General features: G+C 50.2%; 1 protein-coding gene across 2 annotated transcripts in view; it reads left to right on the top strand.

Annotated features, from left to right (window-relative positions):
* The window catches only part of plxna2 (plexin A2), a 190,500-nt gene that overhangs the window by 98,729 nt on the left and 64,271 nt on the right, over positions 1–27,500 (top strand). For both annotated transcript variants that reach the window (XM_056587870.1, XM_056587861.1), the window contains exons 5-8: positions 5,319–5,419; positions 17,806–17,929; positions 20,202–20,355; positions 24,919–25,015. In XM_056587870.1, coding sequence (XP_056443845.1) covers positions 5,319–5,419; positions 17,806–17,929; positions 20,202–20,355; positions 24,919–25,015 — 476 coding nt within the window. The remainder of the gene's footprint in view (positions 1–5,318; positions 5,420–17,805; positions 17,930–20,201; positions 20,356–24,918; positions 25,016–27,500) is intronic.

Genomic DNA, 27,500 nt, shown 5'->3' with positions numbered 1-27,500 from the left:
GTGTGTGTGTGTGTGTGTGTGTGTGTGTGTGTGTGTGTGTGTGTGTGTGTGTGTGTGTGTGTGTGTGTGTGTGTGTGTGTGTGTGTGCCTTTTTAAAAGGTGCATGTTACTGGCAGCCCCAGTAGTGCCAGCTGTTTACCGTGCATTGCAGGAGGGTTTGGGAAAGGAGTTGAGTATGTGTTTGTGTGTGTCTATGCTCTTGGGGTCAGAGACAGGCAGGTTGCCATGACGACAGCTTGCAAAATAGCTTCCTCTGCCTTACACTAGGATGACAAAAAAAAAACCTCTTAAATTCAATTCAAATTTCAAAAGGGCTTTATTGGCATCATGGGAAGCAGCTCACTTGTACTATAAGAGAGCACCTCTGAAGAATCCTCCCTCTATGGTCTGGTTCCAATCCCTACAACCCATTAACGCATTCATCAGGGGCTTGGAGGGGCTGGGAGGCTTGGACCCTATGCTCTCTTTACGGCCAATACATCCTCTCCCTCTCCTGGCTCCTACAGTACGGCGGCTGCGACGGCCCCATCCTCTCTCCCGCTCCTCGTCTCCCTGGAGATCATTAATAATAAAGACAGTCAGATCAAAGGAAAATGGAGCCTTATCCTGTAAGACGGGCACAAGTCTGAGGCTTTAACCTTGGTGACGCACACCAGGATTTACCGGCGCCTGAGGTCAACGCTGTGTTTGATAGCACGGCGGTGCGCTAAGTGATCCTGGATATTAAAGAGCGCTAGCTAAACCGCCCATTAGCCGCTGGCGTGTGTTAGCCGCCGAGGGAGCGGCTACTGAAGCCCCGGGGTGGGTTGGGGAAACAGGGAACCTGTTGTTAATAGCCACAGGTTGGTGCTCAGTCAGCACCACCACCACCACCCGAGCCTGTAGCCATTCTAGCAGCATTACCCCCCTGCTGGGTCCCTCCTGCGCAGGAGTGTACATTAGCATCCATTTACCATCAGCGCGCCCTGCCTCACCTGGCCTGGAGCCCTGAGAAGGCTGAGCAGCTTGCCTGGATTGCTGGTCCTCCACACGCCGTGATCCATCTAGTGCGCATGCATATTACATGCATGCAGTTACATTCAGGGTCAGTTTTCACCCAACCGCACCCATACACACACACACACACACACACACACACACACACACACACACACACACACACACACACACACACACACACACACACACACACACACACACACACACACACACACACACACACACACACGAGCAAATGGATATAAGGGACTTCTTTGTCATCACAAGCCTGCTGTGATGATTGACCAAACCTTCTGCTGGACAACAGCTGCTGCTCCCACCTCCGACAGACAAACGCACGCGCACACACACACACACACACACACACACACACACACACACACACACACACACACACACACACACACACACACACACACACACACACACACAGGCACACAATATGCTTACTCTCTCTCTTCTGACTGTATGAGCTGACAGTACACTGAATCTCAATGCAGCATCTCTGTCTGACTGTAGACACATCTCTCCTCCACACCCCCCTCCCCCCTCCCGACAGCTGTGTCCACACTGTACCCCTCTCCAGTTCAGGGGCGTGTGGACGGTCAGTCTGCCTGGCGGACGAGCACAAGTGTTTTCATAACGCGACCACATTGGGGGGGTTTAGGCCCCCATAGGCCTGGGAGGTGGGACGCGGGGGCCCTGGTGGGGGTGTTAGTTAAGAGCCACCGGCCGCCACTGCTGAAATGTCCCGCTCTGAAACTCATTACAGCATAACCCCTGTTTGTCCTGCAGCTACAGGAGACACACACACACACACACACACACACACACACACACACAACACACACACACACACACACACACACACACACACACACACACACACACACACACACACACATACACAAAAGTACAAACACACACACACATGTATAGCACAGACATGTGTACAAACAAACATACAAACAAACACACATGTAAGTACCTATAAACACACACACACACATATACAACAAACATGTATACACACAACTGTGAGTAGACGCACACGCAAACAGGCACACACAAACACACACTCAGACATGTTTACCACACACACGTGTAAACACACACATGCACGTACACACACACCCGGGGTGGGGCTGACGAGGGGGTGATCTAGCAGCAGAAGGGCCTGTGGAGAAGGCCTGGAGAGCAATGGGCTGTCACCGGCCCGCCATGTCAAACGCTCTCTGTTGGGCCACCCTGGGGTTGTTCACTGCCACAGGAAAGGGGGGGGGGGGGCTGTGGCTTCTTGGTCCCGATGACAATATACTTAGGCCCAATCCCATTTCTACCCCTTACCCCTTCCCCTTACCCCTTCCCCCTTACCCCTCCCCCTTGTTTTGAAGGGGTAAGACAAACCCCTTCCCCTTACCCCTTCAAAACAAGGGGGAGGGGTACGGGGAAGGGGTAAGGGGTAGAAATGGGATTGGGCCTTAAAGTGAAGAAACGAAGCACACAGCGTTGAAGGTCGTAATGGCTGTCGGCCGCCCACGCTCAGACACAAATACACCCGGCGCACACATACCTGCCCCCCGCTTCCTACGCAATTATCTCCGCAAAAATTCCATTTGTAGCTTGAATGGTGCCGTTCTGTTGCTCTCCGACGAGGCCTCTGTTGTTCGTAGAACAGGCAGAGTTGGATGAAAGTGAATTTGGTATCACAAAGCAAATTCCTTTGCTAAATTTGGGATTCTTACTTTGACTTTGTCTGGTGTGTTCTGTTGTGAGAGAAAGTGTTTGCGTGCGTGTGTGTGTTTGTGTGTGTGGCCCTGTTCACACCAAGCATTAACATGCGTCCTGAGTGATACTATCACAAGTGGACAGCTCTAAGTGCTTGAGTTCACGCCTGGCATTAGAATGCGTCTCGCATCCTAAGGAACCACCTGTGATCAGATCTCACTTCCACGCTCTGTTTGCAAATAAACAAGCACACCACTTATATTTACAAAGACCAAGTGCATTGTAGTAATGTATCTGTGGTTGTTGCAAAACTGAGGCTAGTTTGTATCCTTAGGTGTAAGGGACTGATGCTGGTCGTGTAATCCTTTGGCCAATAGCGCCTTGTCAATGTATGTCCACTAAAACTGTTTGCTTTGGCCCCTAACATACTCAGATTATTTTCAAATACAACGATAAGAATCCTTACTGAAATGCAGCCTTCTTCCATACCTTCTGCTTGATCCGCTCTTTTTGTTATTGTTTCCACCCAAGTCTCATTCAAGGAACGGTCTCGCACTGAAATCACATTGAAGTTTGGACTGAAATCTCGTTTTTGCGTTGTTGCTGGATATTTCCCTATTGTAATTACAATCTCAACTCTTCTTCACCTATATTTTTTAGATAACACTAAACTACCCTTCTGTAGTCCAACAAAAGAACTCCCCTTTGTTCTCAACTTTGTTTTGATCGTTCTCTTCCTGCTACAACAACAACTCTTGTGAGCCTTGGTTGGACATAGTATCAAACAGGACTATCAAACAAAACCAGGATCAAGCGAATTTTATAGAAAAAAGACAAATGTCTGTACTGATCCTTTCCATAATGATGGAAAATAATCTGGATTACAGGATTACATTGCAGCCCGTTTGCGCCAATTATGCTGCAGGGTTCTTTCTCAATACAAGACAGATTAAAAAAAAACATTTTCGTATACTGCTAGAAAAATGTGGACGATCAGCTCAATGCGCCCGCAATGCACCATGGGTGCGTTCACACCTTTACATAGTGTGGTCAACTTGTTATCAGATCACCCAAGATGCGGTTTAAAGCAAGGTGTGAACAGGGCTGTGTGTGTGTGTGTGTGTGTGAGTTTAAAATACACAAGCAAAGGTGAGAATTGTGTCAACTCAGGGGACAAACACACACACACACACACACACACACACACACACACACACACACACACACACACACACACACACACACACACACACACACACACACACACACACACACACACACACACTCACTGGCTTTCTGGCATAAATGAGACTCGATGGAGGTTCTTTTCTCGCACAAACAAATTCGCCCAATACATTAGTCGATGGTAAATGTAAATGGCCAAGGCTTTTTATTTTTTTTTACCATGGCTGTTCTTCACACATGCGACTGCAGACCCACCAGCCCGGGGTCTGCTTGCTTTGTACCGGCCCCCCATTTGAATCACACTGTTGACATTTGCAGCTTCTTTCATCTCATTCAAACATTTTTTTTAACCTGAGTCATTAAAAATTGCGCTATTGAGCAATGCAAACAGCCACAAATTGCTGCATTTCTGCGATAAACGTCGGAAAGGGCGGCACACATGGCAAAAAACGCTCAGCCTGAGCTCGGCAGAGAGACGAACCGCCAGCCACACAATTAGCGTCATGAAGTTTCAAGCCTATGCTTTTTTTGCTAGTGAAGCGCAGGCCTGTCAGACGGCCACTCTGCGTGCGCGTGTGTGTTTGTTCAGGCTGCTGTACCTAGGCAGACAGATGCGTCGCTCGCAGACAAAAGCCCATTGATGGCAGAGGAACAGCTTCCCCTGGCCAGCCGGGCCCAGCTGCTCTCTGCTGTTCCTCTGGCTTTCAGATAAGGGCAACGTTTGCCCTCGCCGGCGCACTGGGGCCCTGCCTCCGCTGTGCTGCTCGCTGCGTTGTAGCGCACACACACACACACGCAAGCATGTACACACACACACACACACGCGCAAACACGTTCATGCACACGCACAAACATGCACGCACACGCGCACATCAGACACACACATACACACACACACACCCATAGGCATTCTGACACACACACACACACACACACACACACACACACACACACACACACACACACACACACACACACACACACACACACACACACACACACACACACATACATAACACACACAGACCAATACTGCATGCTGTTGGGTTTTGAAAAGCACCCACATACAAGAAAATGTCCCAAAAGTGCCTGGAAACATCAGAATGTGTTAATGTAAAAACATGGGGACTGCCAAGTTGCCGTCAGATGCAGATTCTGATGCAGCCATTTCCTCCCGGGGGGTGGTTTAAAGATAGAGGATTTGTGAGAGATTTAAAATGAAAGCGATAGAATGGGGGAGGGGGTGTTGGCCGACGTACAATCCAACAGGAGAATTCAAATCGCTGTTAGGATATATTGCAAATCACCAGGAAACCGAATGGAGGAACCTAATTTAGACACAAAAAGAAGGACGTGTGCTCTGTGAGGACCAACACACTGACCTTCTCCACGCCCTGTGTCTCCAGGTCACCCAGGTGCCCATCGAGTCGTGTGAGCAGTACGGGACGTGTGGAGAGTGCCTGAGCTCCGGGGACCCCCACTGTGGCTGGTGTGTCCTGCACAACATGTGAGTAGCCTCCCCCAATGCAACCCGACAACCAGCTACCCTCACTCAGGACCAACAGCACACCACCACCCCATCACGACACCACAACCACCAAACCACAACACCAGCACTAACACCATCACACAACCACCACCACCACTAACTCCGACACCACCACCACTACACCACCACAAGGTCATAACGACACCACCACCAGCACTACACCATCCCAAGGCCATAACCACCCCCCCACCACACCACCAACACCACACCACCAGGCAACTATCATCTCACACAGATGGTAAACAACGGCCTAACTGGTAACATCAGCCATTCCCTTATTCTTCTCTTTGTTTTCTTCTTCTTTCACACGTGACCGTTTTCGGTAAATATCCTGGTAAATATTAAGCCAGTACATGTAACTGTTGCGGTGAATATGAAGCCAGTTTAGTTTTATTTCTGTCCCCCCTCCTTTTAGTCCAGACTGCCAGATTGAGTGGAGCCTGAAAGGGCTTGACTGTGCATCTGTACCCTGAACAACTCCCAGCCCCCAGAGTGCTTGTCACACTAAGAGCAGCTGCTGTCCTATGCGCCCACAAACAGTGGTGAAGTTATCTTTTTATTGTTGTATTTGTCCGTTTTTTCTGTCTTTTGCTGGCAGGAAGCCTCCTGGTATTTCAAATGACAGATGGAAAGACAACAGCCTAGGCCAAAGACAGACTCGCTGTGTTCTGCTTATCGATTGTAGCCTGACTACAAAACCTGAGACTACTGTTGCCATCATCTTCCAGAAGCCTGAATAGTCCCCCATAAAGAGGGAGCTAAATCTCTTCGGTATTGGCGTTGTTGATAAACTGTTGTCTCTTATTTAATCAAGTGCTTCAGACACAGCAACATGTGAGCTAGGAAGCCATGAGTGACCCCTGCTGGAAATAAGCTGCTACTGCACCAAAACGCCCGAAGTCTGCCTTCGCCCCGAGATCATAAGGAGCCTTGTCTATTTATCTTTATTTGGGTGGGGATTGGGGGGAGGGGGGGGTATGAGGCACTTGTGAAGGCAGACGTCTGTGAAAGTGTGAATGGGACTGAAGTGATGACAGTTAGATGAAATGACGGAGAGGAGAATGCCGGGAGCACAAGACGAGGGAGACGTTGTCTGGCTCTTATTTTCTGTCTTCTACTTTATAGCAGACAGACACGCGCACCCACACGCAGCCCAAATGCACTAACACACGCACACACACACACACACACAGGATCCAACAACACCCCCATCCCCCCTTCCCCGCACCCCGCTTAAAAGCACCCCCCCCCCCCTGTAAAGGTATAGTCTAATCTTTGTGTGTGTCAGAGCACTGCCGCAATCATCATTACCAGGATGGCGGCCCTCGGCAAAGTGCACTTAAAGTAATTTACATCACTCCAATGCTGGGACAGGACACATAATTGGCCAGCGACATGGTAATTCGGCATGTGTGCGCTTGCCGGTGTGGCGGGGCGGGGTAGGTGGGCTGGTGGTAGCTGCGGTGGGTGAGGATGGTTCTGCTAGCATACCTTAGCACACAGACAACTTACAACAGTAAAGCACGCCGTCCTCGCTAGCGACGCAGGTGGTTGTCCACGCCTCGGCAGGCCGGAGGCCCCTAGAGGTGTGAACCCCCGAGGTGGTGGCTGGTGGTCCTGGAGGTGGTGGGCGGGGGTCCTGGAGAGGCTGTATTTATGGAGGGAGGGGTGGGGAGGGGAGAGGGCTTAGGGCAGCTGTGTCGCAGTTGTCTGATGTGTAAATGGTTTCTTTGACTGTGCATGCAAGAGCCTGTGTGATGTTTTTAGTTCTGATCTCTGTCGTCCCTCGGGGGGATATTTGATTTACAGTCGAGGGCAAAAAATATTAATTGGACACGGGACATGAATCACAACAATTACAGCAAACAATCAAAGAAAAAAAGAAATCTGTTTGATAAAATATCAAATTATTGGAATGGTAGCCATAATAAAGTGATGCTGAGCAATGCGGTCAAGGCTTAGTGCAAATCAATCACATTTATTGCTCTTGGAAAAAAGGAACATTTAAACCTACTGCTTTTCTGTATTTTCGCCAAAAAGGGAGAACAATGTGTGTGCTTTAGTTTGAATGTTTGCATGTCCATGCTGATGTCGAGTCCAAAACAGGGACAATGCTGGAGCTCAAATTTCGGGGGGAGACTGATCAACAATTTCCTGTTTGTTACAGATATATTTTTCTAAAGAAAGACTGATTAGTGAGTGCAAGAGGTTTCAGAAGACGATTCCAACAAGTTTCTTTCTACAGTGACCAGTCTTCCTCACAGCTTTGATTTAAAACCTTGACAGACTCTAAGGTCGTTGGTGACCGTACAGGATGCTTTAGCTTGTCATCCCACCGGCAACAGGAAATCGAAGTCAACCAGTGCTGGCCTGGTCGGCGTTCACTGTTGGCAAAGGAGGGTTACCGACAATGGGGAGACGGGGCTATCACTTTAGTCATCAGTCCTCTTCGGGATCCGAGATTCACTGTCAGCCATATCACGTTGATTGTGGTACCACCACACAGGTTGTTTCAAGTAGAGCCCTATTCCATGTAACAAACATCAACAAATTCACCCAGATTTGAGTTGGACGCCTTCAGACTTTAGATTAACCTCTAAAGATCGTCTAGAAGACTCTGATTTTGGAGTCTAGCGCGGGGGTGGATTGGGGTGAGGTAGGTGGGAGGGGGGGGAGTAGATTGGTGAAAAGGTCAACAGTTATTTTCACATCACATGAGCCATCTGTTCCTCTGTTTTCCTGCACGGTGAAGCCTGGGGCCACCTGTCCCCCCCCCTGACCCCCCCCCGTCCCCTCCTAATCCCCTGTCCTCTCTACTGCTGACCCCACAACAAGCGTGACGGGCCCTGGCCCGCTGTGGGCCGGGGCGGCGAGAGTATCTCTTTACTGGAAGACGGAACGGCCTGCCAGTCGCGCCGGGTAGTTTCAGGCTTACCGTGACTTTGGGAAAAAAACCAAGACGTAGACTTTCTTCCGTTTTTTTCTCTCCGGTGTGCTCATGATGACACAGCATCGCAGGTAGCGACAGCGGCACTAGCTTATAGCATCGCTAGCATCACGGCCACTTAAATACACTGACGACGACTGGGATGGACCTGGACGTGAAGGTTTGAGCGCGGATCCTCCTGCAGCCAACAGGCGCAGGTTGACCTTGATGCACACGGCTGCAGGCCAGAGCAGCTGCATTTTTTGGCCGTGGAGAACGACCATTGACCGAATTATACATGGAGCATAAACCCACACAGAACAAAAAGCCGTGGCACATAAAAAATGTCCGCCATCACCCATTCTGCCCCATCACTGATTCAGCCGCAATCACGGCGTCGCAGCCAGCTTCTCCATCCTCCCCCTCCCCTCCTCCCCTCCTCCCCCCTCCCCTCATCCCCTCCTTCCCTCTTCTCCTCCCCTCCTTGCCCCAACTCCCTCCCCGTCTCTAAACCCACTGTTGTTTTATGGAAATGTTCGGGGCTCCTCTCATTCCCGTATCTACCCATTCCAAAGTCCCTCCACAGCCAGATCGGAGCTCATCATATCGGTGTAGCGAGGCCGTTGAGTAGCACTGGCCCGGCGCTGGAATGGCCTCATTCACACTCAAGAGGAGGTCTGCTGCACACAAGCACCTTCCAATTCTGTCAATGTGCTGATAGTTGATGCTTAATGTTGGTGCTTATTGTTGATGGCGGTGGTATACACACCTTCCATTTTCTCTCCTTCGCTGTGTGTGTGTGTGTGTGTGTGTGTGTGTGTGTGTGTGTGTGTGTGTGTGTGTGTGTGTGTGTGTGTGTGTGTGTGTGTGTGTGTGTGTGTGTGCGCGTGTGTGTGTGTGTGTGTGTGTGTGTGTGTGTGTGTGTGTCTCACTGGGGGTTCTGTGTTGTGTCTGTCTTGTAAGTGCATGTGTGTGTGTGTCCGTATGTTCCTGTGTGTGTTGTGTCTGTGTGTGTGTGTGTCACGTGTGTGCCGTTTGAAGCGCTCCATGCCAAGGTGGCTAATTAGGAACCCGGCAGGACATTAGCTTGCCTTGCAGTGATGAGGAGGAGCAAGCGAGTGTAGAGAGACAGAGAGACAGAGAAGAGGGAGAGAGTGAGAGGGATCCTCGGCCAGCCAGGAGTAGAACTGTGTCTCTCCATTCCCGTTCTCCTTGCTACGCCTCGGGAGTGGCGTGAGCCTCCAAAGTCCTTTAATTACCAGCAGCTGCTCCGCAGCCACTGCAAACATCAAGAACACGAGACGCCGGAGAAGGACACGAGACGAGAGAAAGGGGAGAGTGCTACGAGAGAGCGAGGGGGAGAGAGAGAGTGCTTGATACGCCCGCTCTCATCGGCCTACAAGATGAAGAAAAACAGACGAGAAGCGTTTTGATTGCGTCTCAATGGGAGCTCATCATCTTGAGCACACTTCAGAACAGACCCATGAATGGGAATTTGGTAAAACATTATTTGTAGTGCATTCCAAAATACAATCTCTGTCTTTATCTCTCTTTCGCTATGGACCACGCTCTCTTTTCTCTCACACACACTCAGTCATTCTCTCTCCTCCTCTTCTCTCCACTCCAGGTCTTTCTCGTTCTCTCGCTCTTTCTCTACGGTCCCTGTCTCCGTTCAACTCTCCCTCCCTCTGTCTCTCTCTCTCACGTTCTTCCTCTCGTTCTCTCTCTCTGGTCCCCCGCACTTTTCAACTGGATGTCTCTAAATCTCTTTGCCTGTGGCTACCCATTGTTCGTTCAACACTTCATACCAAGATGAGGCTTTTTTCTTTCCCTAAATGCCAGTCTCACTCTTTCACTCTCTTTCACTCTCCCCTCTTTCGCTTCCACAACTGTATTATTTCCTGTCTCGAGAGTTCCGTTAGTATAATGAACTTCCTGTTGCGTTCCCATGAATCGCTCCAGTGGGGCTCGTCGACAGGAAGGGGATGGGGGGGGGGGGGGTTGTCTCGGCTGTACGATGACCTCACCTGAACGGGTCTTTTGAATCAATGTTACATCGCCGTGAACCGGGTTGTATTGCAGCAATTGTGTGGTGTTCACAAAAATGCTTCTTGTTGGTTGGCGGTGGTTCCGAGATGGGGCCGGCACAAGGATCTTTTTGTGCGGATGACAGCTCTGTGTGGATATTGGGTTCTATCGGGTCGGTTGGAGCCCGGCGGGGAATGAGTCAGCGCTTGCAAAGCACTGCTCTGAGCAGAAATAACATATTTCTGCCACGCTCCTCCACTAACTACTAGTGTTGTTCCGCTGGCAGGCCGCCGTGGCTCTGCTCGTCCCGGTTTGTGTTGCAGCACAGCGAGGCCCAGAAACAGGGACATCTACAACAGAGTTGTGAGCTGTTTTCAGACCTTGCGGGAGAAAGACAAAAAGTCTGCTTGGGATTTCATCAACCGTTTTTTTTTTTTTTTTTTTTGGTTTAATCTGTAACTTAGCTTTTGCTATCATGTGCTAGCCCCCTTTCCTTAACCTTATTCCTTCCCTTACAATGTTTGGTTCAGATAAGGGTGATCTTTATTACGTTTCTTCACTCTGTCATGAATGGAAGGTGAGCGACCATGCACTCACACAAATCAGTTTTGTTAATTTAGAGGATGTCGAGCTCCTTGTCCGGAGGTCTGTGTGGCTTCACTTCATCACCACCAGTGTGAGGCAAGCAGCATGTATACAGCACAGCGTCCAACCACACGTATCGACCAATGGATATACTGTATACGTAAATATACGTCAGGGATCTGTACCAACGTCATAAGGTACGTTATTCATACATGTCTCGATACAAAAGCACTAGTCACTGTGAAACATCAAAGCTCCTATATATAAACAAACAACTTGCCTAAATGTTCTAGATTTAAATTTGGAAACTATGTCAAGCACCAACCATGAAACTATGTGGCTGTAATTTACCTGTGGAAACAACAGTTATCTTGGCAGTGGTAATGGCCATTTGGGTCCATTGTGTGTGTTGGACAGTGTGTATACTGGCCTAGCACTCATCCGCAGTAACCACAGCGCCCGCGCTCTAATGAGATATTGACCAGGAAACATGGCTGCCTATTGATACTCGCATGGATTCCCGGCACTCAGAGCCAGGGCTCCGTGGATGAGGTTATTTATGATGTAATGAAGGGCGGGGTTGATTGATAAAAGGCCTTCAGTTGGACAGGGCTGGAGGAGGTGGGGGGGGGGATTGGTTGTTGTCAACTGCGATCAGATTTTATATAAATAAAACAATAAAACATGGCAAACATGGAGGGCAGAGTGGGTTGTTTAAGTGCACACTTACTTGTTCAGCGTGTCAGTGACTCTCATATTCATCCATTTCCTCTGAAGTTCCCAGGAAGTGTTCATAGAGCACTGTACTACGGTCTCAGTAGAGTGTATTCTATGTTCTCTGTTCTGGCTCCTTTAAACAGACACATTGTGTGGGTGAGTGGGTGGATGTGTGTGTGTGTTTATGTGCGTGTGCATGTGTGCTTGTGGGTGCATATGCATGTGTGTGTGTGTGTGTGTGTGTGTGTGTGTGTGTGTTTGTGTGTGTGTGTGTGTGTGTGTGTGTGTGTGTGTGTGTGTGTGTGTGTGTGTGTGTGTGTGTGTGTGTGTGTGTGTGTTTGTGTGTGTGTGTGTGTGTGTGTGCGTGCGTATCAGTCCATGTGAATGCATGTGTGTTTGTGTGTCGGTCTGTGTGGGTGTGCGTGTTTATGCATACGTGTGTGTGTGTGTGTGTGTTTGTTTGTTTGCGTAGGCTCATACACTTTCTACTACCAGAGTCTTGTGATTCTGTGCTCGCGTGCAGCGACCGCAGGACACCTGGTGCTCCACCACGAGGGATCCTGGAGAGATCGACCTCGGTCACAAGTTCTACAGTTCCCCACGCATCAACAGAACACACGCACACGCACACATGCACACACACACACACACATACGCAGACACGCACACAACACGGAGACGTCTCTAGCTTTAGATCTCCATAGCAATTTTGAAAGTGTTGAAATAATGCTTTTGTGTCTCCATCCCCCGCCTGTTTTACCTCTCTCATGCATTCCTAAATGTTCTCACTTTAAGGCTCCCGCTGAATTCAACAAAGCATCCATCATTCACTGGTTCAGCACAAAGAGCGGCTGGGGAAGGATGGAGTGTGCCTGTGCACATGCGCCCGTGTGTGTGTGCGTATCTGTGTGTTTTTATGTGTGCCCCCCCCCCCTCCCACCCCTCCCAAGCCCCCCCCCCCCCACCCACCCGCCGTCGAAGAAATCTTGTGTGAGCAAGCGTGGTTCCAGTGCAATCATGCCGCCATGCATATTTTACACACGGCCGGCGTGGTGGAGGTTAGAACCAGACAAAGCAGTTATTATGTCGCGTAATGGCTGATCGCCTAGAAAACATGTTAGGAGGCGCCGCGGCCGCCGCCCTACCTCACCTGACGGCTGCCCCCCCCTCCTCCCCCACCCCACCCCCTCTACCACTCTTTGTGCTGCACCTCCTACTCTCTGCTGCATGGCTCCTTCCTCTTCTCGTTGTTGGCTGGCTTCCCCTCAGAGGGCTGAGGGGATGAGGGGAGGGTTTTCAAAATGGCCCCGGCCCTCCTGTCCTCCTTCCCCCCCCCCCCCCCCCCTCCCGTCGTCCTCTCCCCTGTCTGGCCCCACGCTGAGAGACGCAATCACACACACTCCTCTCGCCACGGCGACACACTCCTAAGAGGAGGAGGAGGGGAGGGGGGAGGAGAGGGGGGGAGGAGGAGGAGGGGAGGAGGAAATGTTCCCCTGTCGCCTACATCTCCCCCCATCCTGTGTGTGTGTGTGTGTGTGTGTGTGTGTGTGTGTGTGTGTGTGTGTGTGTGTGTGTGTGTGTGTGTGTGTGTGTGTGTGTGTGTGTGTGTGTGTGTGTGTGTGTTCGTGTGAAGTATTGTGCAGGTGTGTTTGCAGGTTTGTGTGTGTGTTTATGCGTGCGTGTTTGTGTGGGTATATTCTATGAATGTGCATGTGTGTGCTTGCATGCTCACAAACACACACCGACACACACACACACACACACACACACAGATACACACACACATACTCACACGCGTGCTTGTATTTCAGCGTGACAGGACATCTGTGTGTTCTGCTACATTTACACACACTTGTGAACGTGAGCATGATGTGTTTGTGTGTGTGTGTGTGTGTGTGTGTGTGTGTGTGTGTGTGTGTGTGTGTGTGTGTGTGTGTGTGTGTGTGTGTGTGTGTGTGTGTGTGTGTGTGTCTGTGTCTGTGTGTCTGTGTGTGTGTGTTGGTCTGCACACTCGTGTCTGGGTGTCTATCAGTGGCGGGTGCAGCAGAGAGATGAGGGTGTAATTGCCTGTCTGGAGCTCAGGGGTGGGGTGGGTTGGGGGGGGGGGGGGGGGGGGGGGGGGGGGGCAGGGGCTGGTAGAGGACCCTGAGGTGACTCTGTCATCACCCAGACACACAGCCTCAGATACACAGCCTCAGACACACAGCCTCAGACACACAGCATAGATAACCGCCGTGGACCTCAGATAGGCTGTCAGCACAGGCGTTCTCTTCTCTGCTGCGAGGGCACAGGTATGTGCCGGCGCCTCAGCCCACACAAAAGAAGCAAACAATAGCACAACACTTTTTTGTTATTTCTGTGCGGTTTTTTTGCAACACCACAACCCTTTTTTTGCAACACCACAAACATACTGTATGTGCCTGTGTGTGACTGACTCTTGTATTCATGCTTCTTGTATTCTCCATCATATCTCTGTCTCCCAAGTCTATATTTCTTATATATTTGATGAGGCCAGAACAGAGAAGAGAGACAGGAAAACAGGTGGTATAGAGGAAATGACCCCCGGTGGGCATCGTATTACATACCTGGTTAGCCTTCGAGTGGGTTGAGCCACCAGCCATGATGTGCATCGATCATGCACATCATTGTAGTACACACTAGGACAGAGACATCATTATTATACAAACCTTTTCACACAGCTCCTGTAACAGGGCCAACACAGGTGTGTCTCATAACACGTGTTGGGCGTCTGAGTCCGTCCTGTATGACTGAGAGGCCAAGCCCTTCATTCACATCACTGCTGCTCTAGCACACTCACACACACACACACACACACACACACACACACACACACACACACACACACACACACACACACACACACACACCACATGCACATGCACATGCACATGTACATGCACATACACACACACACGCACACATTAAAAGCATGTGGTGATTTGAGGTGATACTCTTTTGTGTACCTGGGCTGTGGAGCCTATAGGATTGAGGGTGAGATGGTGGAGCCACTCTCTGTGTGCTTCAGCACCACGGACAGGGAACCAGACCCAGCCCAGAGAGAAGGAGCAGTCACAGCCTCCGTCTGCTGATTTAAGGGCCATTCGCTGCATCTGCTCATGTGTGTGTGTGAGTGCGGTGCGTGGGTGTAAACCTTTTATGAGATTGTATTCACTCACTCATGTGTGTTTGTGTGTAAATATCCATTTGTTGATGTTGTTGTTGTTGTTTTTCTTTACAAAGTGCAGTCCCCGCTGTGACTCCTCCCTTTAACACCTCTGTGCACAAGAGCGAAAACAAGGAAAAAAAGAAGCCTGCAGAAGGTAGTTTGAGTGACAGGGGGGGCCGTAGGGTGGCGTGGACTGATGGGCGGGGGGCCGCGGCGGACAGGGGGGGACGTCCATGCTGCTAGTCAACACTCGATGCGATGCACTTCAGCTAATGAGGGAGGCACGGGGTCAGCTTCTAACTACACACCGATAATGGCCGTCTCTGGTGAAACCATGGCAACAAGCATGTCCCTCTATCCCACACCCGCCCCCCCCCCGTCCCCAACCGCCCTTTCCCTCCCTTTCCCTCCTCCTAGTCTCTCCTTCCAGCTGACATCTGAACAACAACACCATGAGAAAGAGAAAATGGAGAATCACAGTGAGGGAGAAAAAATAAAAATCAATATAGGGGCTTTTTGTTGGCAGATAAATAACCACATATCATCCCTTTTTCTTTCGCCTTTTTACATGTTTTTTTTCTTTCTTCGTCTATGCCCCGAGGTTGTTGGCGTGGAAAAAATATGTATGGAGAAAATATTTTTGCAGACCTGAAAGCACATCAGGTATCATTTCCGCTTTCAGTGTCAATGCAGATGGAAAGAGAGAGGCGCCTCAGACCGAGAAACATCCCGTCGGTTGATCTAAATGATGCAAAGGCATGAGAGAGAGAGAGATAGAGAGAGAGAGTCTGAGAGAGGCAGAGAGAGAGAGGGGGAGAGACAGAGAGCGAGGGATGACTCATGTGTTAGAGGAGATAGCAAGATTGCGCAAACATACACAAATGGATGCCGAGATGGAGTGGCGATGAACAACTCGAATGGCAGCACTGGAGGAGAAGTTGAAAAATGTTTTCCCAGAAGGTAGAAAACAACATGTGTGGAGAGAGATGGGGGGGGGGGGGGGGGGTCTCTCTCATCCAGCTGCGATGCCCAATATGGGAACTAGACCACCACTTAGGAAGCTACTGTGTGTTTGTGCTTGTACCATGTGTGTATGTTGTCTTTATGTGTGTGTGTGCACGTGTGTGCGTCGGTGCGTTCATGCATATGTGTATGCGTGTGCGTTCCTATGTGTGTGGACCCTGTATTTTGGCCCCATGTTGACGGTGCCTGTTCACACGGTGTGTTGGACGGAGCGTGATCCACTGACACCTTAATAACACAGAGAATCTGAATGAAGATATTGCAGCCGGTCGATGCCATGTGTGAGAGTGTGTGCAGGATATGGCCCGACACACACACACACACACACACACACACACACACACACACACACACACACACACACACATGGGGAGGGAGTGCATCCCAGGGGTGTTCCGTGAGCAGGGCAGTGTGGAATCATTGCACACACAATCAGGCACACGCAAACACACACACACACAGCTGCGGCGGGAGGCAGGGTCTGATTGGTTCATCAGCACGGCAGACAGCGGCTGACCTGTTGGGGGCCAATTAGAGCCTGTGCGACCAGACAGCCAGTTAGCTCTGCCGGCTCCAGTCCAGAGGAATAACACTTAGGATGGGCGACCAGGAGGAGGAAGAGGAGGAGGAGGAGGAGGAGGAGGACAGAGTCCCCTCTGCTGTAATGGGGCAGAGGCGGCAGCAAAGTTTTAATAAGAGCGAGGATACTGTTGTTTTTGTTAGTTTTTGCGTTTTCCTTGTTTTTCTTCTTTTTCCGTTTCTGTTTTGCGACCACAAAGGGCAGACGACAGGGGCGTATTGCTCTTCAAACACAGCTGGGTCTTTCACAGTGCCTCATACAAGACGGAAAGCACAGAACATCATGGGCAACGCAGACGCCAATTAGCCGTGATCCAACGCGGAATAGTGAATGAAAGATGCAATGTTGCGTTTGTTGTTTGTGTTTGTGCGGTGCGTTTGGTTTGGTGGCTCGGGGAGGTGACAGTGGCGGCCATTACACTGCTACGGATTAGTTGTTCCGGCTTGTTTGCAAATGTGATGACTGGATTAAATGAACAACACACCCTACACAAGAGCTGTCGCTAGCAAATGCTGGCATTCGAGGTGGGACGGCAATTAGCCGTCAGGCCAGTAGCTATCTACAGCAAGTTATCTACCCCCAGTTAGCCACCGCATGTTAACCTACAGTGAGATTAATCTGTGTGTCTGTGTGTGTCTCTGTGTTCAGTGGATGCGATGTCCCTCGTTGCTTCTTAACTAGTCCGCTTATACCCAAAAACACACACTGTTGTCGCTGCTATTGCTTGTAAAAGCGGGTAGGCAATTTATCTTAGAAGCATTTCTGCATATTTGTTGAAATCCTCTTGACAACCTGACATTAATCAATAAATAAAATGCGCTGTAGAAGAATAAAAATACTGCGTATCTCTTGCTGTCGCACACCCGTAATAAGACCATCGTTTTGATGAGGGCCGAATGTTTCTCTCTCTCTCTCTCCCTCTCCCTCTCTCTCTCTCTCTCTCTCTCTCTCTCTCTCTCTCTCTCTCTCTCTCTCTCTCTCTCTCTCTCTCTCTCTCTCTCTTTTTCTCTTTGTCTCGCACACACAGTAATGTCAGACCCTTCTACTCGTTACTGCTCTGTTACCAGCCACTCCACTTTGTTTCTCTCCACATTGACATTGACGGCCAACACAACCTCAGACACACTCATACACGCACACACATACACACACACACCCTTACCCCCCACCACACACACACGTTTTTATTTTCAGATTCCAAATTGCAGCGCTGTCTGTGTCTCAAACTCCCGCTTCATGCACCATTTCTGCCCTCTCCTCCTCCCCCTCCTCCCCCTCCTCCCCCTCCTCCTGGACAGGTGTTCCCAGAGGAGCCGCTGCGAACGCGCCGATGAGCCTTACCGATTCGCCGCCGCTCTCAGCCAATGTGTGAGGGCCACCGTCTACCCGGACAGCATTGCCGTGTCAGAGCCCAGCGTGCCCGTAAGTAGACGACTCTCTGGGACGCATGCGCGGATGCGCACACACACACGCACGCACGCACACACGTGCTGGACACACTCACATTGTGTACACGGTGAGTCCGACTTTTCAGTTTCAACTTGTGATGTGTGTTGAGCGATGAGGTTTCGGTTCATTTCATTAGTGATTGATTGAGGTTAAAGTATTTGTGTCGTTTATTTACATATCTGCCACTCATTCCTGGAGGCACAGCTGGTGGAACCAGCGTGTAAAGAAATGACCAAAAATGCCATGCATTCAATAAACTGTTAGTGTGCAGATCTGGACGCAGCACACATTAGCATAAACATTAGTGGGGAAGGTTCAGCAGAGATCCTCGCTACGTGGGTGTTTCAGCGGGCATATGCTTGCCCTGCGCGGCGGAGGTGGTGTGTGCGGTAAGATTTATGCGTGCGTGGGAGTATGGGTAGGAGCTAAATTTGTCCGATGTCCAACATTTACTCCTAAATTATTTGAAGGGAAGGAAAAAATAAACACAAACTGGAAATACTGAAAAAGGCATCTTTAAAAGACATCTGAGAAACACACGCGTAAATACGTTAAGATAACCTAGATTCTAAAGCAACTGCAGTATCTGTAGAAACCAACTGAGATGATGTCGGTCGGAAGCCTGTCCCTCAGCCTCACCCGCAGCCTTCCCTTGTTTGCCTTGACACACACGCACACACACACACACACACACACAGTGTGGACTCATGTATCAAGGTGCGTTTGTTATGATGCTGGAAGCCCAGCGTGTCAGCCCCCTTTAACCTCCAGTGACAGGGGTCAGCTCCCCCCCACACACGGGCCCCTCCCTGCACACAGGGGGAGAGTGTGAAGGGCGGTCATCGCCATGACGACAAAAGCGGTGCACAATGTGTGCCAGAAGGCAATCGAAAGCAATCAAATTACCTTTATTAAAACGGCCCCCGCTAATGAGGCCCAGTGCACTGCCAAACACGTCCCCAGCACTATCAGGCATCGCCACGCACACACAACCACAACAAAAAGCGCAAAAACACACAACCTTATTTGTCAGCCGGCGACGTTATGGCGTGAGTGCTTGTTTGTGTGCGTGTGCCCGAGTGTGTTTACCTGTGTGCACGCGTTTGTGTACTCCTTCATTTAACGGTGTTTGTACTTGTCCGCTTCTGCCAAACGAGGAGGGCTGATTAGCAGGAGATGTTCCTGGGTTGGTGGGGGGGGGGGGGTTAGCTCTTTTGAACAAACAACACTGATTGCCGAGGAGGGTTTATATCAGGCAGAGGCTGATGCGGACCCCAAAGAAACAAATTGAACTAAATGTGAAACGGCAGAGGGAGACGGTGACGTGTTAACGGACACAAAAGAAACCCCCTGCAAAGATCCACAAATCAATATCTGATCCACGGGGCGCTCTATCTGGCCCCTGGTGTCTGAGGGCCAAACAGCGGGCCCCTGTGGGGTAGAGTGAGGCATAGGGATGCTTCTCCCCCCCCGGCTGCCTCATCGGCCCGTCCCGCCTGCCCCGCACAGTTTAGTGAGAGGCATATGAAAGGGCTGAAGACAAAAGGGGGAACTTCAAACCCAATGGCCTAAAATAACAGCTAATGGAACAAGGCTGTGAAATGCCACTGTGATAATTACCCAGACTGCTTTCTTTTGGCTGGAGAGTCAGATCACACATGCACATAAACACACACACACACCACACACACACCACACACACACACACACACAACACACACACACACACACACACACACACACATCCACACACACCCCCCCCCCACTACCCACCGTGCACAAAATACATTTATTTATAGGCTGAGCAGGCGCTCAAGCCCCGTGTCACCGCTCTCCAGAGAACGACTTCAAACGCTCGTGAGTTGGTGTGTGTGGATGTATTTGTGTCTGTGTCTACATGTTTGTGTGCGGTGTGTGCATGGGTGCACAATCTCGGTGCATGTTGTTTTTCTGCTTGGCGGAGTTGTGTGCGTCTTTGAGTTTGAGTGAGTGAAAGGAGGAAACAACAAATGGAATTTGTCGAGTAGCCAATTTCCCCCATTCCCCTTTAGAAACGGCCTTCATCTTCTCATCTCCACCGCTGATGAAATGATGATGTCACCCCCGCCGCTAAAATAAAACCTTGGCATTCCACCGGGCTGTTGTTTAGCAGTCATAGGCGCCTATGCCTCAGTGCACGCCGTTCATTTGGATCCCCGCGCTGAGTGTCTGAGAGCTGTGTTTCTGCCTGCGTCCCTCCCATCAGCTGCTGGTCAGAGTGAGCGACGTCCCCGACCTGTCGGCCGGCATCAGCTGCTCCTTCGGCAACCTGACGGAGTCGGAGGGCAAGGTCAGCGGGAACCAGATCCTCTGTGTCTCCCCTGCCGCCAAGGACGTGCCCGCCATCCCCGCCGACCAAGGTACCCGATGCATGGCACATACACACGCACACACACACACACACACACACACACACACACACACACACACACACACACACACACACACACACACACACACACACACACACACACACACACACACACACACATGCAGACATGCACGCACACACACGCACAAACTGACTTATACACACACACACGCACACGCATACATAGCTCACTCCCATGGAGGAAATCACTCACATACAAACGTACACACGCAAACACACATTCAAAGACACACATGCATGCACAGACACACACTCACACACTGTGACATAGATAGATCAAGAAGCGAGGTGTTGTTAACATTAACACACACTCGTGCTCACACACACACACACACACACACACACACACACACACACACACACACACACACACACACACACACACACACACACACACACACACACAGCATTATGCATTGACACAGAAGATTTACATATGGTCACCGAAAAAATAAACACACACACACATGCACACACAGCAAATTGTATGCATGCGAAGTGAACAAGTACATACAAAGGATGTAAACATGGACACACATATACACACTCAAACACATACACAAATGGTATACTGCTTCACAATAATTGCCTTCCCCTATATACATACAGACACCATTCATTCATGCAATGTAATTCATGTGTTTCCTCACACACTAACACATTGACACACACAGACAAACAAACACGCTGGCCAGAACCACAGAGGTATTTTGGCTCAATAAAACCTAAATGAATATATTTTAATAGTACAGTGGTCTGATGTTCACTGGACCATGAAGATGAGTCTTAGGAGAGCTGGAAGGGAGGGGCGGAGGTGGGAGAGACCCCCCTGAGGCTTTTCACATCAAAGCACAGCCTCCCTCCACCGCCCCAGCCGGGCCCACCCCACCCGCCCTGTGATGCTGTTGCTCCCTGCGATCCATGATATCCATCTGCTAGTTATCCTGTCAGGCTCACTGTTAATGAGCTGTGTGTTACGGTGAAGGAGTGTGTGTGTGTGTGTGTGTGTGTTTCTGTGTGTGTCTGTACAGATGGACAACCTACACGCTGACCCACACGTGCAAGCACACACATACACACATACTCACACACACACACATACATACAGAAACACACGCAGAAACACACATACACACAGAAACACTCACACCCGGCAACTTACACACACACGCACGCACGCACTCACACACACACACACGCACACACAGATACACACTGATACACAGAATCAGTACACACTCACACTTGCACACAAACATGTGAGCCCTTTCCCCATGAAAAGGTAGACACAGCCTTGGTGCCTGAGTTATTGATTGAGCACTCCTGCCTGATGTGGGTCGTGTGCGCTTAACAAGCTCCCCCTCACCAAGGACCAGGTCCCAGGGCCCAGGACACTGGTTCCTGCAAGGTCGAGACCCATTAGGGCTGATGGCAGTGGGGGAGGGCTGGGGCAATGCCCGCCTTGTGGCTGCTGGCTGACAGACTCCCTCCAATGCCGGGCGTTAGCTGTGGCTAACGGGGGGATTTAGTCCATGATTTGCTATGCTGGGTAAGCCTCCTAGCTTGCTAAATTAAGAGATGAGATGAAGGCCTGCTGCTGGTCTTCTTTACAGTGAGGTGAAGACGGGAACTATCCTTTGCAGTCAAACTGACACATTTTTGGCCAAGCTCAAAAGCCTTTATGACATTCATCACAGCCAGAGGCAGGACCGCAATAAAGGTTTCAACTGTGGGGGAAGACTTTTTAGCAAATTCTGTATCATCCTATTATTTGTGTTTAAGTGATTTTCACATTTGTTGTTGAGTTTAAGCTAAATGGTTATTTTATTATTGAGAATAGGATATTACAGAAGCCTTGAGTAGCACTGAAGAATATGCCTGTGGCAAGATACTTGACCAAAACCATAGGTCTTGGATGATCAGCATGTATCAGGGCTCAATATACATCGTAAATCCATAAAGCCCAAAACAGTTCCCCTCCTATGGTCCATAGCTCCAACATTGGGTTTTACAGCTCAACCAACCCCAGATTGACAATAACACTCTGCCCTCATATCCTACTCATTGAATCTTCTGGAACATTTGAGGGATTTCCGGCCCAATGGTGCACATCCTTTTAATAGTCTACATTGGCTGCACCCGCAATTCCTTTTTCCTATATTTAAGGTTTATATATATATAAATATATATATCGTTATGAATTCTAACACCTGCTCTTTGACAACAAGCACCTGCTGTTTACCCAGCCACATGCCTGTGGCGTGGAAAACCTCATTTTCTGAATAATATATATCATGTGCAGTGTGTGTGGAAATAATACATGTTGCTGGGCCTCAGTAATTCCCTCCGCTCCCGTGAGTAAATGACAGCCGTGTGTACCCAGCGCTCCCCGGGGGACAGGGGGAAGGGGGGTTGTAGCAGGCCTAATATGAATCCCCCCCCCCCACCCCCTTCCCACCAGGTAAATGTCAACCCATGCACCCTCCCCATCTGTAAGACCCCTCTTCAGCCCAAAGCAGACCCACACATGCACACAGAGACACACACACAGACAAACACGTCAACGCACATTCCATCTGCTTCTTGATGTTTGACAAACTCCACCTCCTGTCACCTCTCTCCGTCTCTCCGTCCCTCCATCTCTCCGTCTCTCCGTCCCTCCATCTCTCCGTCTCCCCTTCTCTCTCCATCTCTGCTACCCATCCGTCCTTGGAACAAACATCCCTTTTTTTTTTTTTTACACCCAACCAGCACTGTGAGGGGAGGAGAGGAGGGGGCGGGGCAGAGAGCAGGGGAGAGGAAAGGGAAAGGGAAGACAAAAGACTGGGAACGGGGAGGGGAGGGAGTCCAAGCGAAATGTTAAGAAGATGAAGAGTGCGGGTGTACATGGAAAAGGCGATAGTAAGGTTATAATAACAGGGTGAAAATAGCGTTGTTGTGGGTGGTTGACTTGTCGCTGTGCCAAACACCTCTTCTTCAAAATGATCGCTATTAGCACTAATACACGCAGACTATGACCCAAGTGGGCACATAGGAGCTATGGACCTGCTAATTCAGACGGCTCCTATATCCTGACTCTGCTCCCCATGGCCTCAAATTTGAACTTCCTTTGAACTTCATCTCTCATCGCTTGTGCGCATAAGATCCACGTTTCTATGAACAAAAACAAACTGTTTGCCAGTTTCCTGGGAGATAAGTGCGGTGTCTACGTATAGTGTGTTTGTGTGTCAGTGTATGTGAGTGTGTCTGTGTGTGTGTGTGTGTGTGTGCAAGTGCTATCTGAATTACCAACAGGTGTTGTGGATAGAACTGAGCACAAAGGGTCATTCCACCCTCCCACACACACTGAATGTCATCCGATCCTCCGCCTGCTACACACACACACACACATACACACACACACACACACACACGCACACACACACACACACACACACACACACATATAAATAAGGCACACACACACATACAGAGCAGATACATAGAAAGCACACACCAACACAGCGTGGTAGACCAAGAAATGTGGCGTAATGTCCTCCACTTGCGTGGTCTATATTGTAAGTTGGAGGCGACGGAGGGGAGGTTGGCTCCTATGTGGAACAACACCGCCAGCGTTTCTCCTATCACCGCCAGGACGCTTTCAATAAATTGCCATGCAGAAAATTGATCCAATTACATGGATTTTTTTCCCCATGATAATAATAATATATGGCGTTATATCCTTTTCATTCTTATTCATGCTAATATTCAATCTGGCCTCAAAATGCATTCAATATCCTTTTCACAAGTTGGTGGACCAATAATGTAAATACTGCATGGTGCCAAACAACCCCATGATCACTGGACTGCTCTGGTGGTTAGAGGTGCTGAGGGTGGTGAGGGGGTGGGGATGGTAAGGGTGGTGGTGGAGGTGATGGGGGGTTGGGGGGTGGGGTAGGTGGTGGAGGTGAGGGTGGGTGGGGGTGGTGGTGAAGGTGATGGAGGTGAGGAGGGGTGGTGAAGGTGATGGAGGTGAGGGGGTGGTGGTGGTGAAGGTGGTGAATTTGAGGGGGTGGGGGTGGTAAAGGTGGAGGTGAGGGGATGGGGGTGGTAAGGGGGGCGGTAGGGGCTGGTGCTGGTAAGGGGGGCAGCAGGGGTGGCGGTCCAGCCAGCTGGTGAGGCTGCAGTAGGGGCCCACGCTGGCTCTCAGCCGTACCAAGGGCTGGGCTCTGTCTGGCCTCCTCTGCACGGCCTGGGGGGGGGGACGGGGGAGGTGGGGTCCGGGTACAGACGGGTGGAGCGACAGGGCACGCAGGCGTTGTTGTGTGTAGACGCTGAGTGTGATACCATAATGTGGTACTGGGAGGCAGGTGAAGGGTTCATGTATAACCCGGCTCATTTGAACCTGTAATTGGCAGTTGGATGGAAAGCCCTGCATGAAATGGTAATATGGGGTCTCGCTAAAATGTTTGCCACGTTGTGAATGTCTGTTACAAGTGTAGTAAGATATGTTAAATATATTCAACGCTCTCTCTCTCTCTCTTCCTCTCAGATTGGTCCGGTGTGGAGCTGAGGCTCAACTCCAAGGAGACGGGTCAGATGCTGATCAGCACAGAGGTCAAATTCTACAACTGTAGCGTTCACCAACTGTGAGTCCGTCTCTTTTACATGGTTTACATCACTCTCTCTTTCTCGCCCTCTCTCTCGCTTTCTCTCTCTACCCTCAGTGCTCTCTCTCTCTCTCTCTCTCTCTCTCTCTCTCTCTCTCTCTCTCTCACTCTCACTCTCTGTCTCTCTCTCTCTCTGTGTCTCTCTCTATCTCTCTCTCTCTCTCTCTGTCTCTATCTCTCTCTCTCTCTCTCTCTCTCTCTCTCTCTCTCTCTCTCTTCTCTCTCTCTCTCTCTCTCTCTCTCTCTCTCTCTCTCTCTCTCTCTCTCTCTCTCTCTCTCCCTCTCCCTCTCCCTCTTCCTATCTATTCATTTGCTGTCTATTTGGCCTTCACTACCAGACACCACTGAATCAATGTTGTGGGAATTAGTTACAATTCCCCCTTAACCTTGGCCGCCCCCTAGTCCGTCCCTCGCTCTGCATCTAAAAATACTCCCCCTGCCCCCTGTGGAGACTAATGCAATCTGATCACTGCTGATCTCAGAGCCTCAGAGCAGGGAGCGCCCACACCCTGCCCTAATGATGCCCTCCTCCACGCACACACACACACACACGCATGCACACACACCCACACACACACACACACACACACACACACACAGACAAACACACACACACACACACAGACACACAGACAGACACACACACACACACACACACGCACACACACACACACACACACACACACACACGCACACACACACACACGCGCGCGCCCGCGCGCACACACACACACACACACACACACATGTGCGCGCACTCACACATACACACACACACACATACACACACAGAATCTGAAACAAGCTTTGCCTCCACCACCTCCACCACCACCACCAGCACCACCAGCCCCACATACACACACCATCACAACAATCCCGTCATGGGGATGCCTAGCTGCCTGCTGATGTGAATCGTGTTCAAATCAACCATTTCTATATCTATACACGATTATTTAGTTAGAACTAGAGGATATTTTATGACTGCAACCCTGTTGATAGTATAACTCGATGTGGGTCTTATCCGATGGTGGTCTAAAGGCCTCTGTGACCCAGCTGGAGTATTGTTCAGAACAGAAACCCAGAGAGATGGAGAGGAGAGGAAATGGGAAGATTACAGTGCCGAACATCTCATGGGTTCAAGAGCCACAGCCTGTAGTTCCATCCTATTATTATCACGCACACCCCCAAACAAAATCATCTTCCCACTTCTCTTCCTCTCCTGCAACTCGGAAACAGAGAGATGCCACAGGCTGCCACGGAATCACACACAAACACACGCACACACAAACACACACACACACACACACACACACACACACACACACACACACGCATACACACCGCTGCCCCATGTATGGTGCAGACTGCTTCCTTTGTTTTGACATGGTGGAGCTGTCTGAGGACCCTGTCTGAGTAGCACAGGAAGCAATTACTCCCCCCCGCATCAGTTAATCAGCAGCAAGCTACACACACATGCACCAATATGAAGGTTGTAGTGGTATTCAATTGCAAATAATGCGCTTCTAACAATGACGCCTTTGTGCTTCCTCCCTTCTCTCGCACACTATATATATATATATATATATATATATATATATATATATATGCATATATATTTTCGCACACTATCTGTATTCAGTTCCTTTATTTTTATCTCCTAACAAATCTCCCAGCTTCGCGCTGAATTGCCGCCTTCTCCAGAATTAGTCGAGGCTCGCCGGAGATCTTCCCCATGCCGCCGCACCGATGAATCTTTCAGAACAATAAACAAATGGGCATAATTCAGTCAGCTGTAACACAGCGGGAGTGCGTCGGCCCGTGTGTGTGTGTGCGTTAACGAGAGGGACACGGAGACAAAAGCTTAAGTCCGAGATGGAGCGAGCGGGGGAGCGAGATGGGGAAGCGACGGTATATAATGGCCCCTTCAGCAACGTGCCGGTATGTGTAGGGCCATGGAAGCCATCAGAACACATTAGCATCCCGCGGGAATAGCCTCCTGCCGTATACAGGCTGCATGCGGGGTGCTGCGCGGAGCATGCGATGGGGGCCCCTCTGGGAGGCGCCGGGGCCCCCGGACACGCGCTAACACGCGATAACACAGGCGCTAACACGGGGCTCTGATGGCGTGCGGCGTTCCCTCGTTACGCCGTCCTCGCCCCTTACAGCTCCACTCTGTACATCCACCCAGGCTAGCACCGGGCAGCACCGTCACCACAGCATACACACACACACACACTCATACAGACTGCACACACACACACACAAACACACACACACACACATTCATACACACACATTCACTTACTCACTCACGCACAGACACACACTCAAACTCACACAAACACACACACACACACACATGCAGACACACACACAGACACACACACACACACGCACACACCCACATGCAGGCGCTCGCATTTGCACACAAGCAAACCCTCATAGTTCAATCGTTCACCCACGT

This window comes from Gadus chalcogrammus, chromosome 1, assembly GCF_026213295.1.
Source record: "Gadus chalcogrammus isolate NIFS_2021 chromosome 1, NIFS_Gcha_1.0, whole genome shotgun sequence".
Classification (NCBI taxonomy): domain Eukaryota; kingdom Metazoa; phylum Chordata; class Actinopteri; order Gadiformes; family Gadidae; genus Gadus; species Gadus chalcogrammus.
Note: the sequence above shows the minus strand (reverse complement) of the source record. Positions and strands in the feature narration are given on the sequence as shown.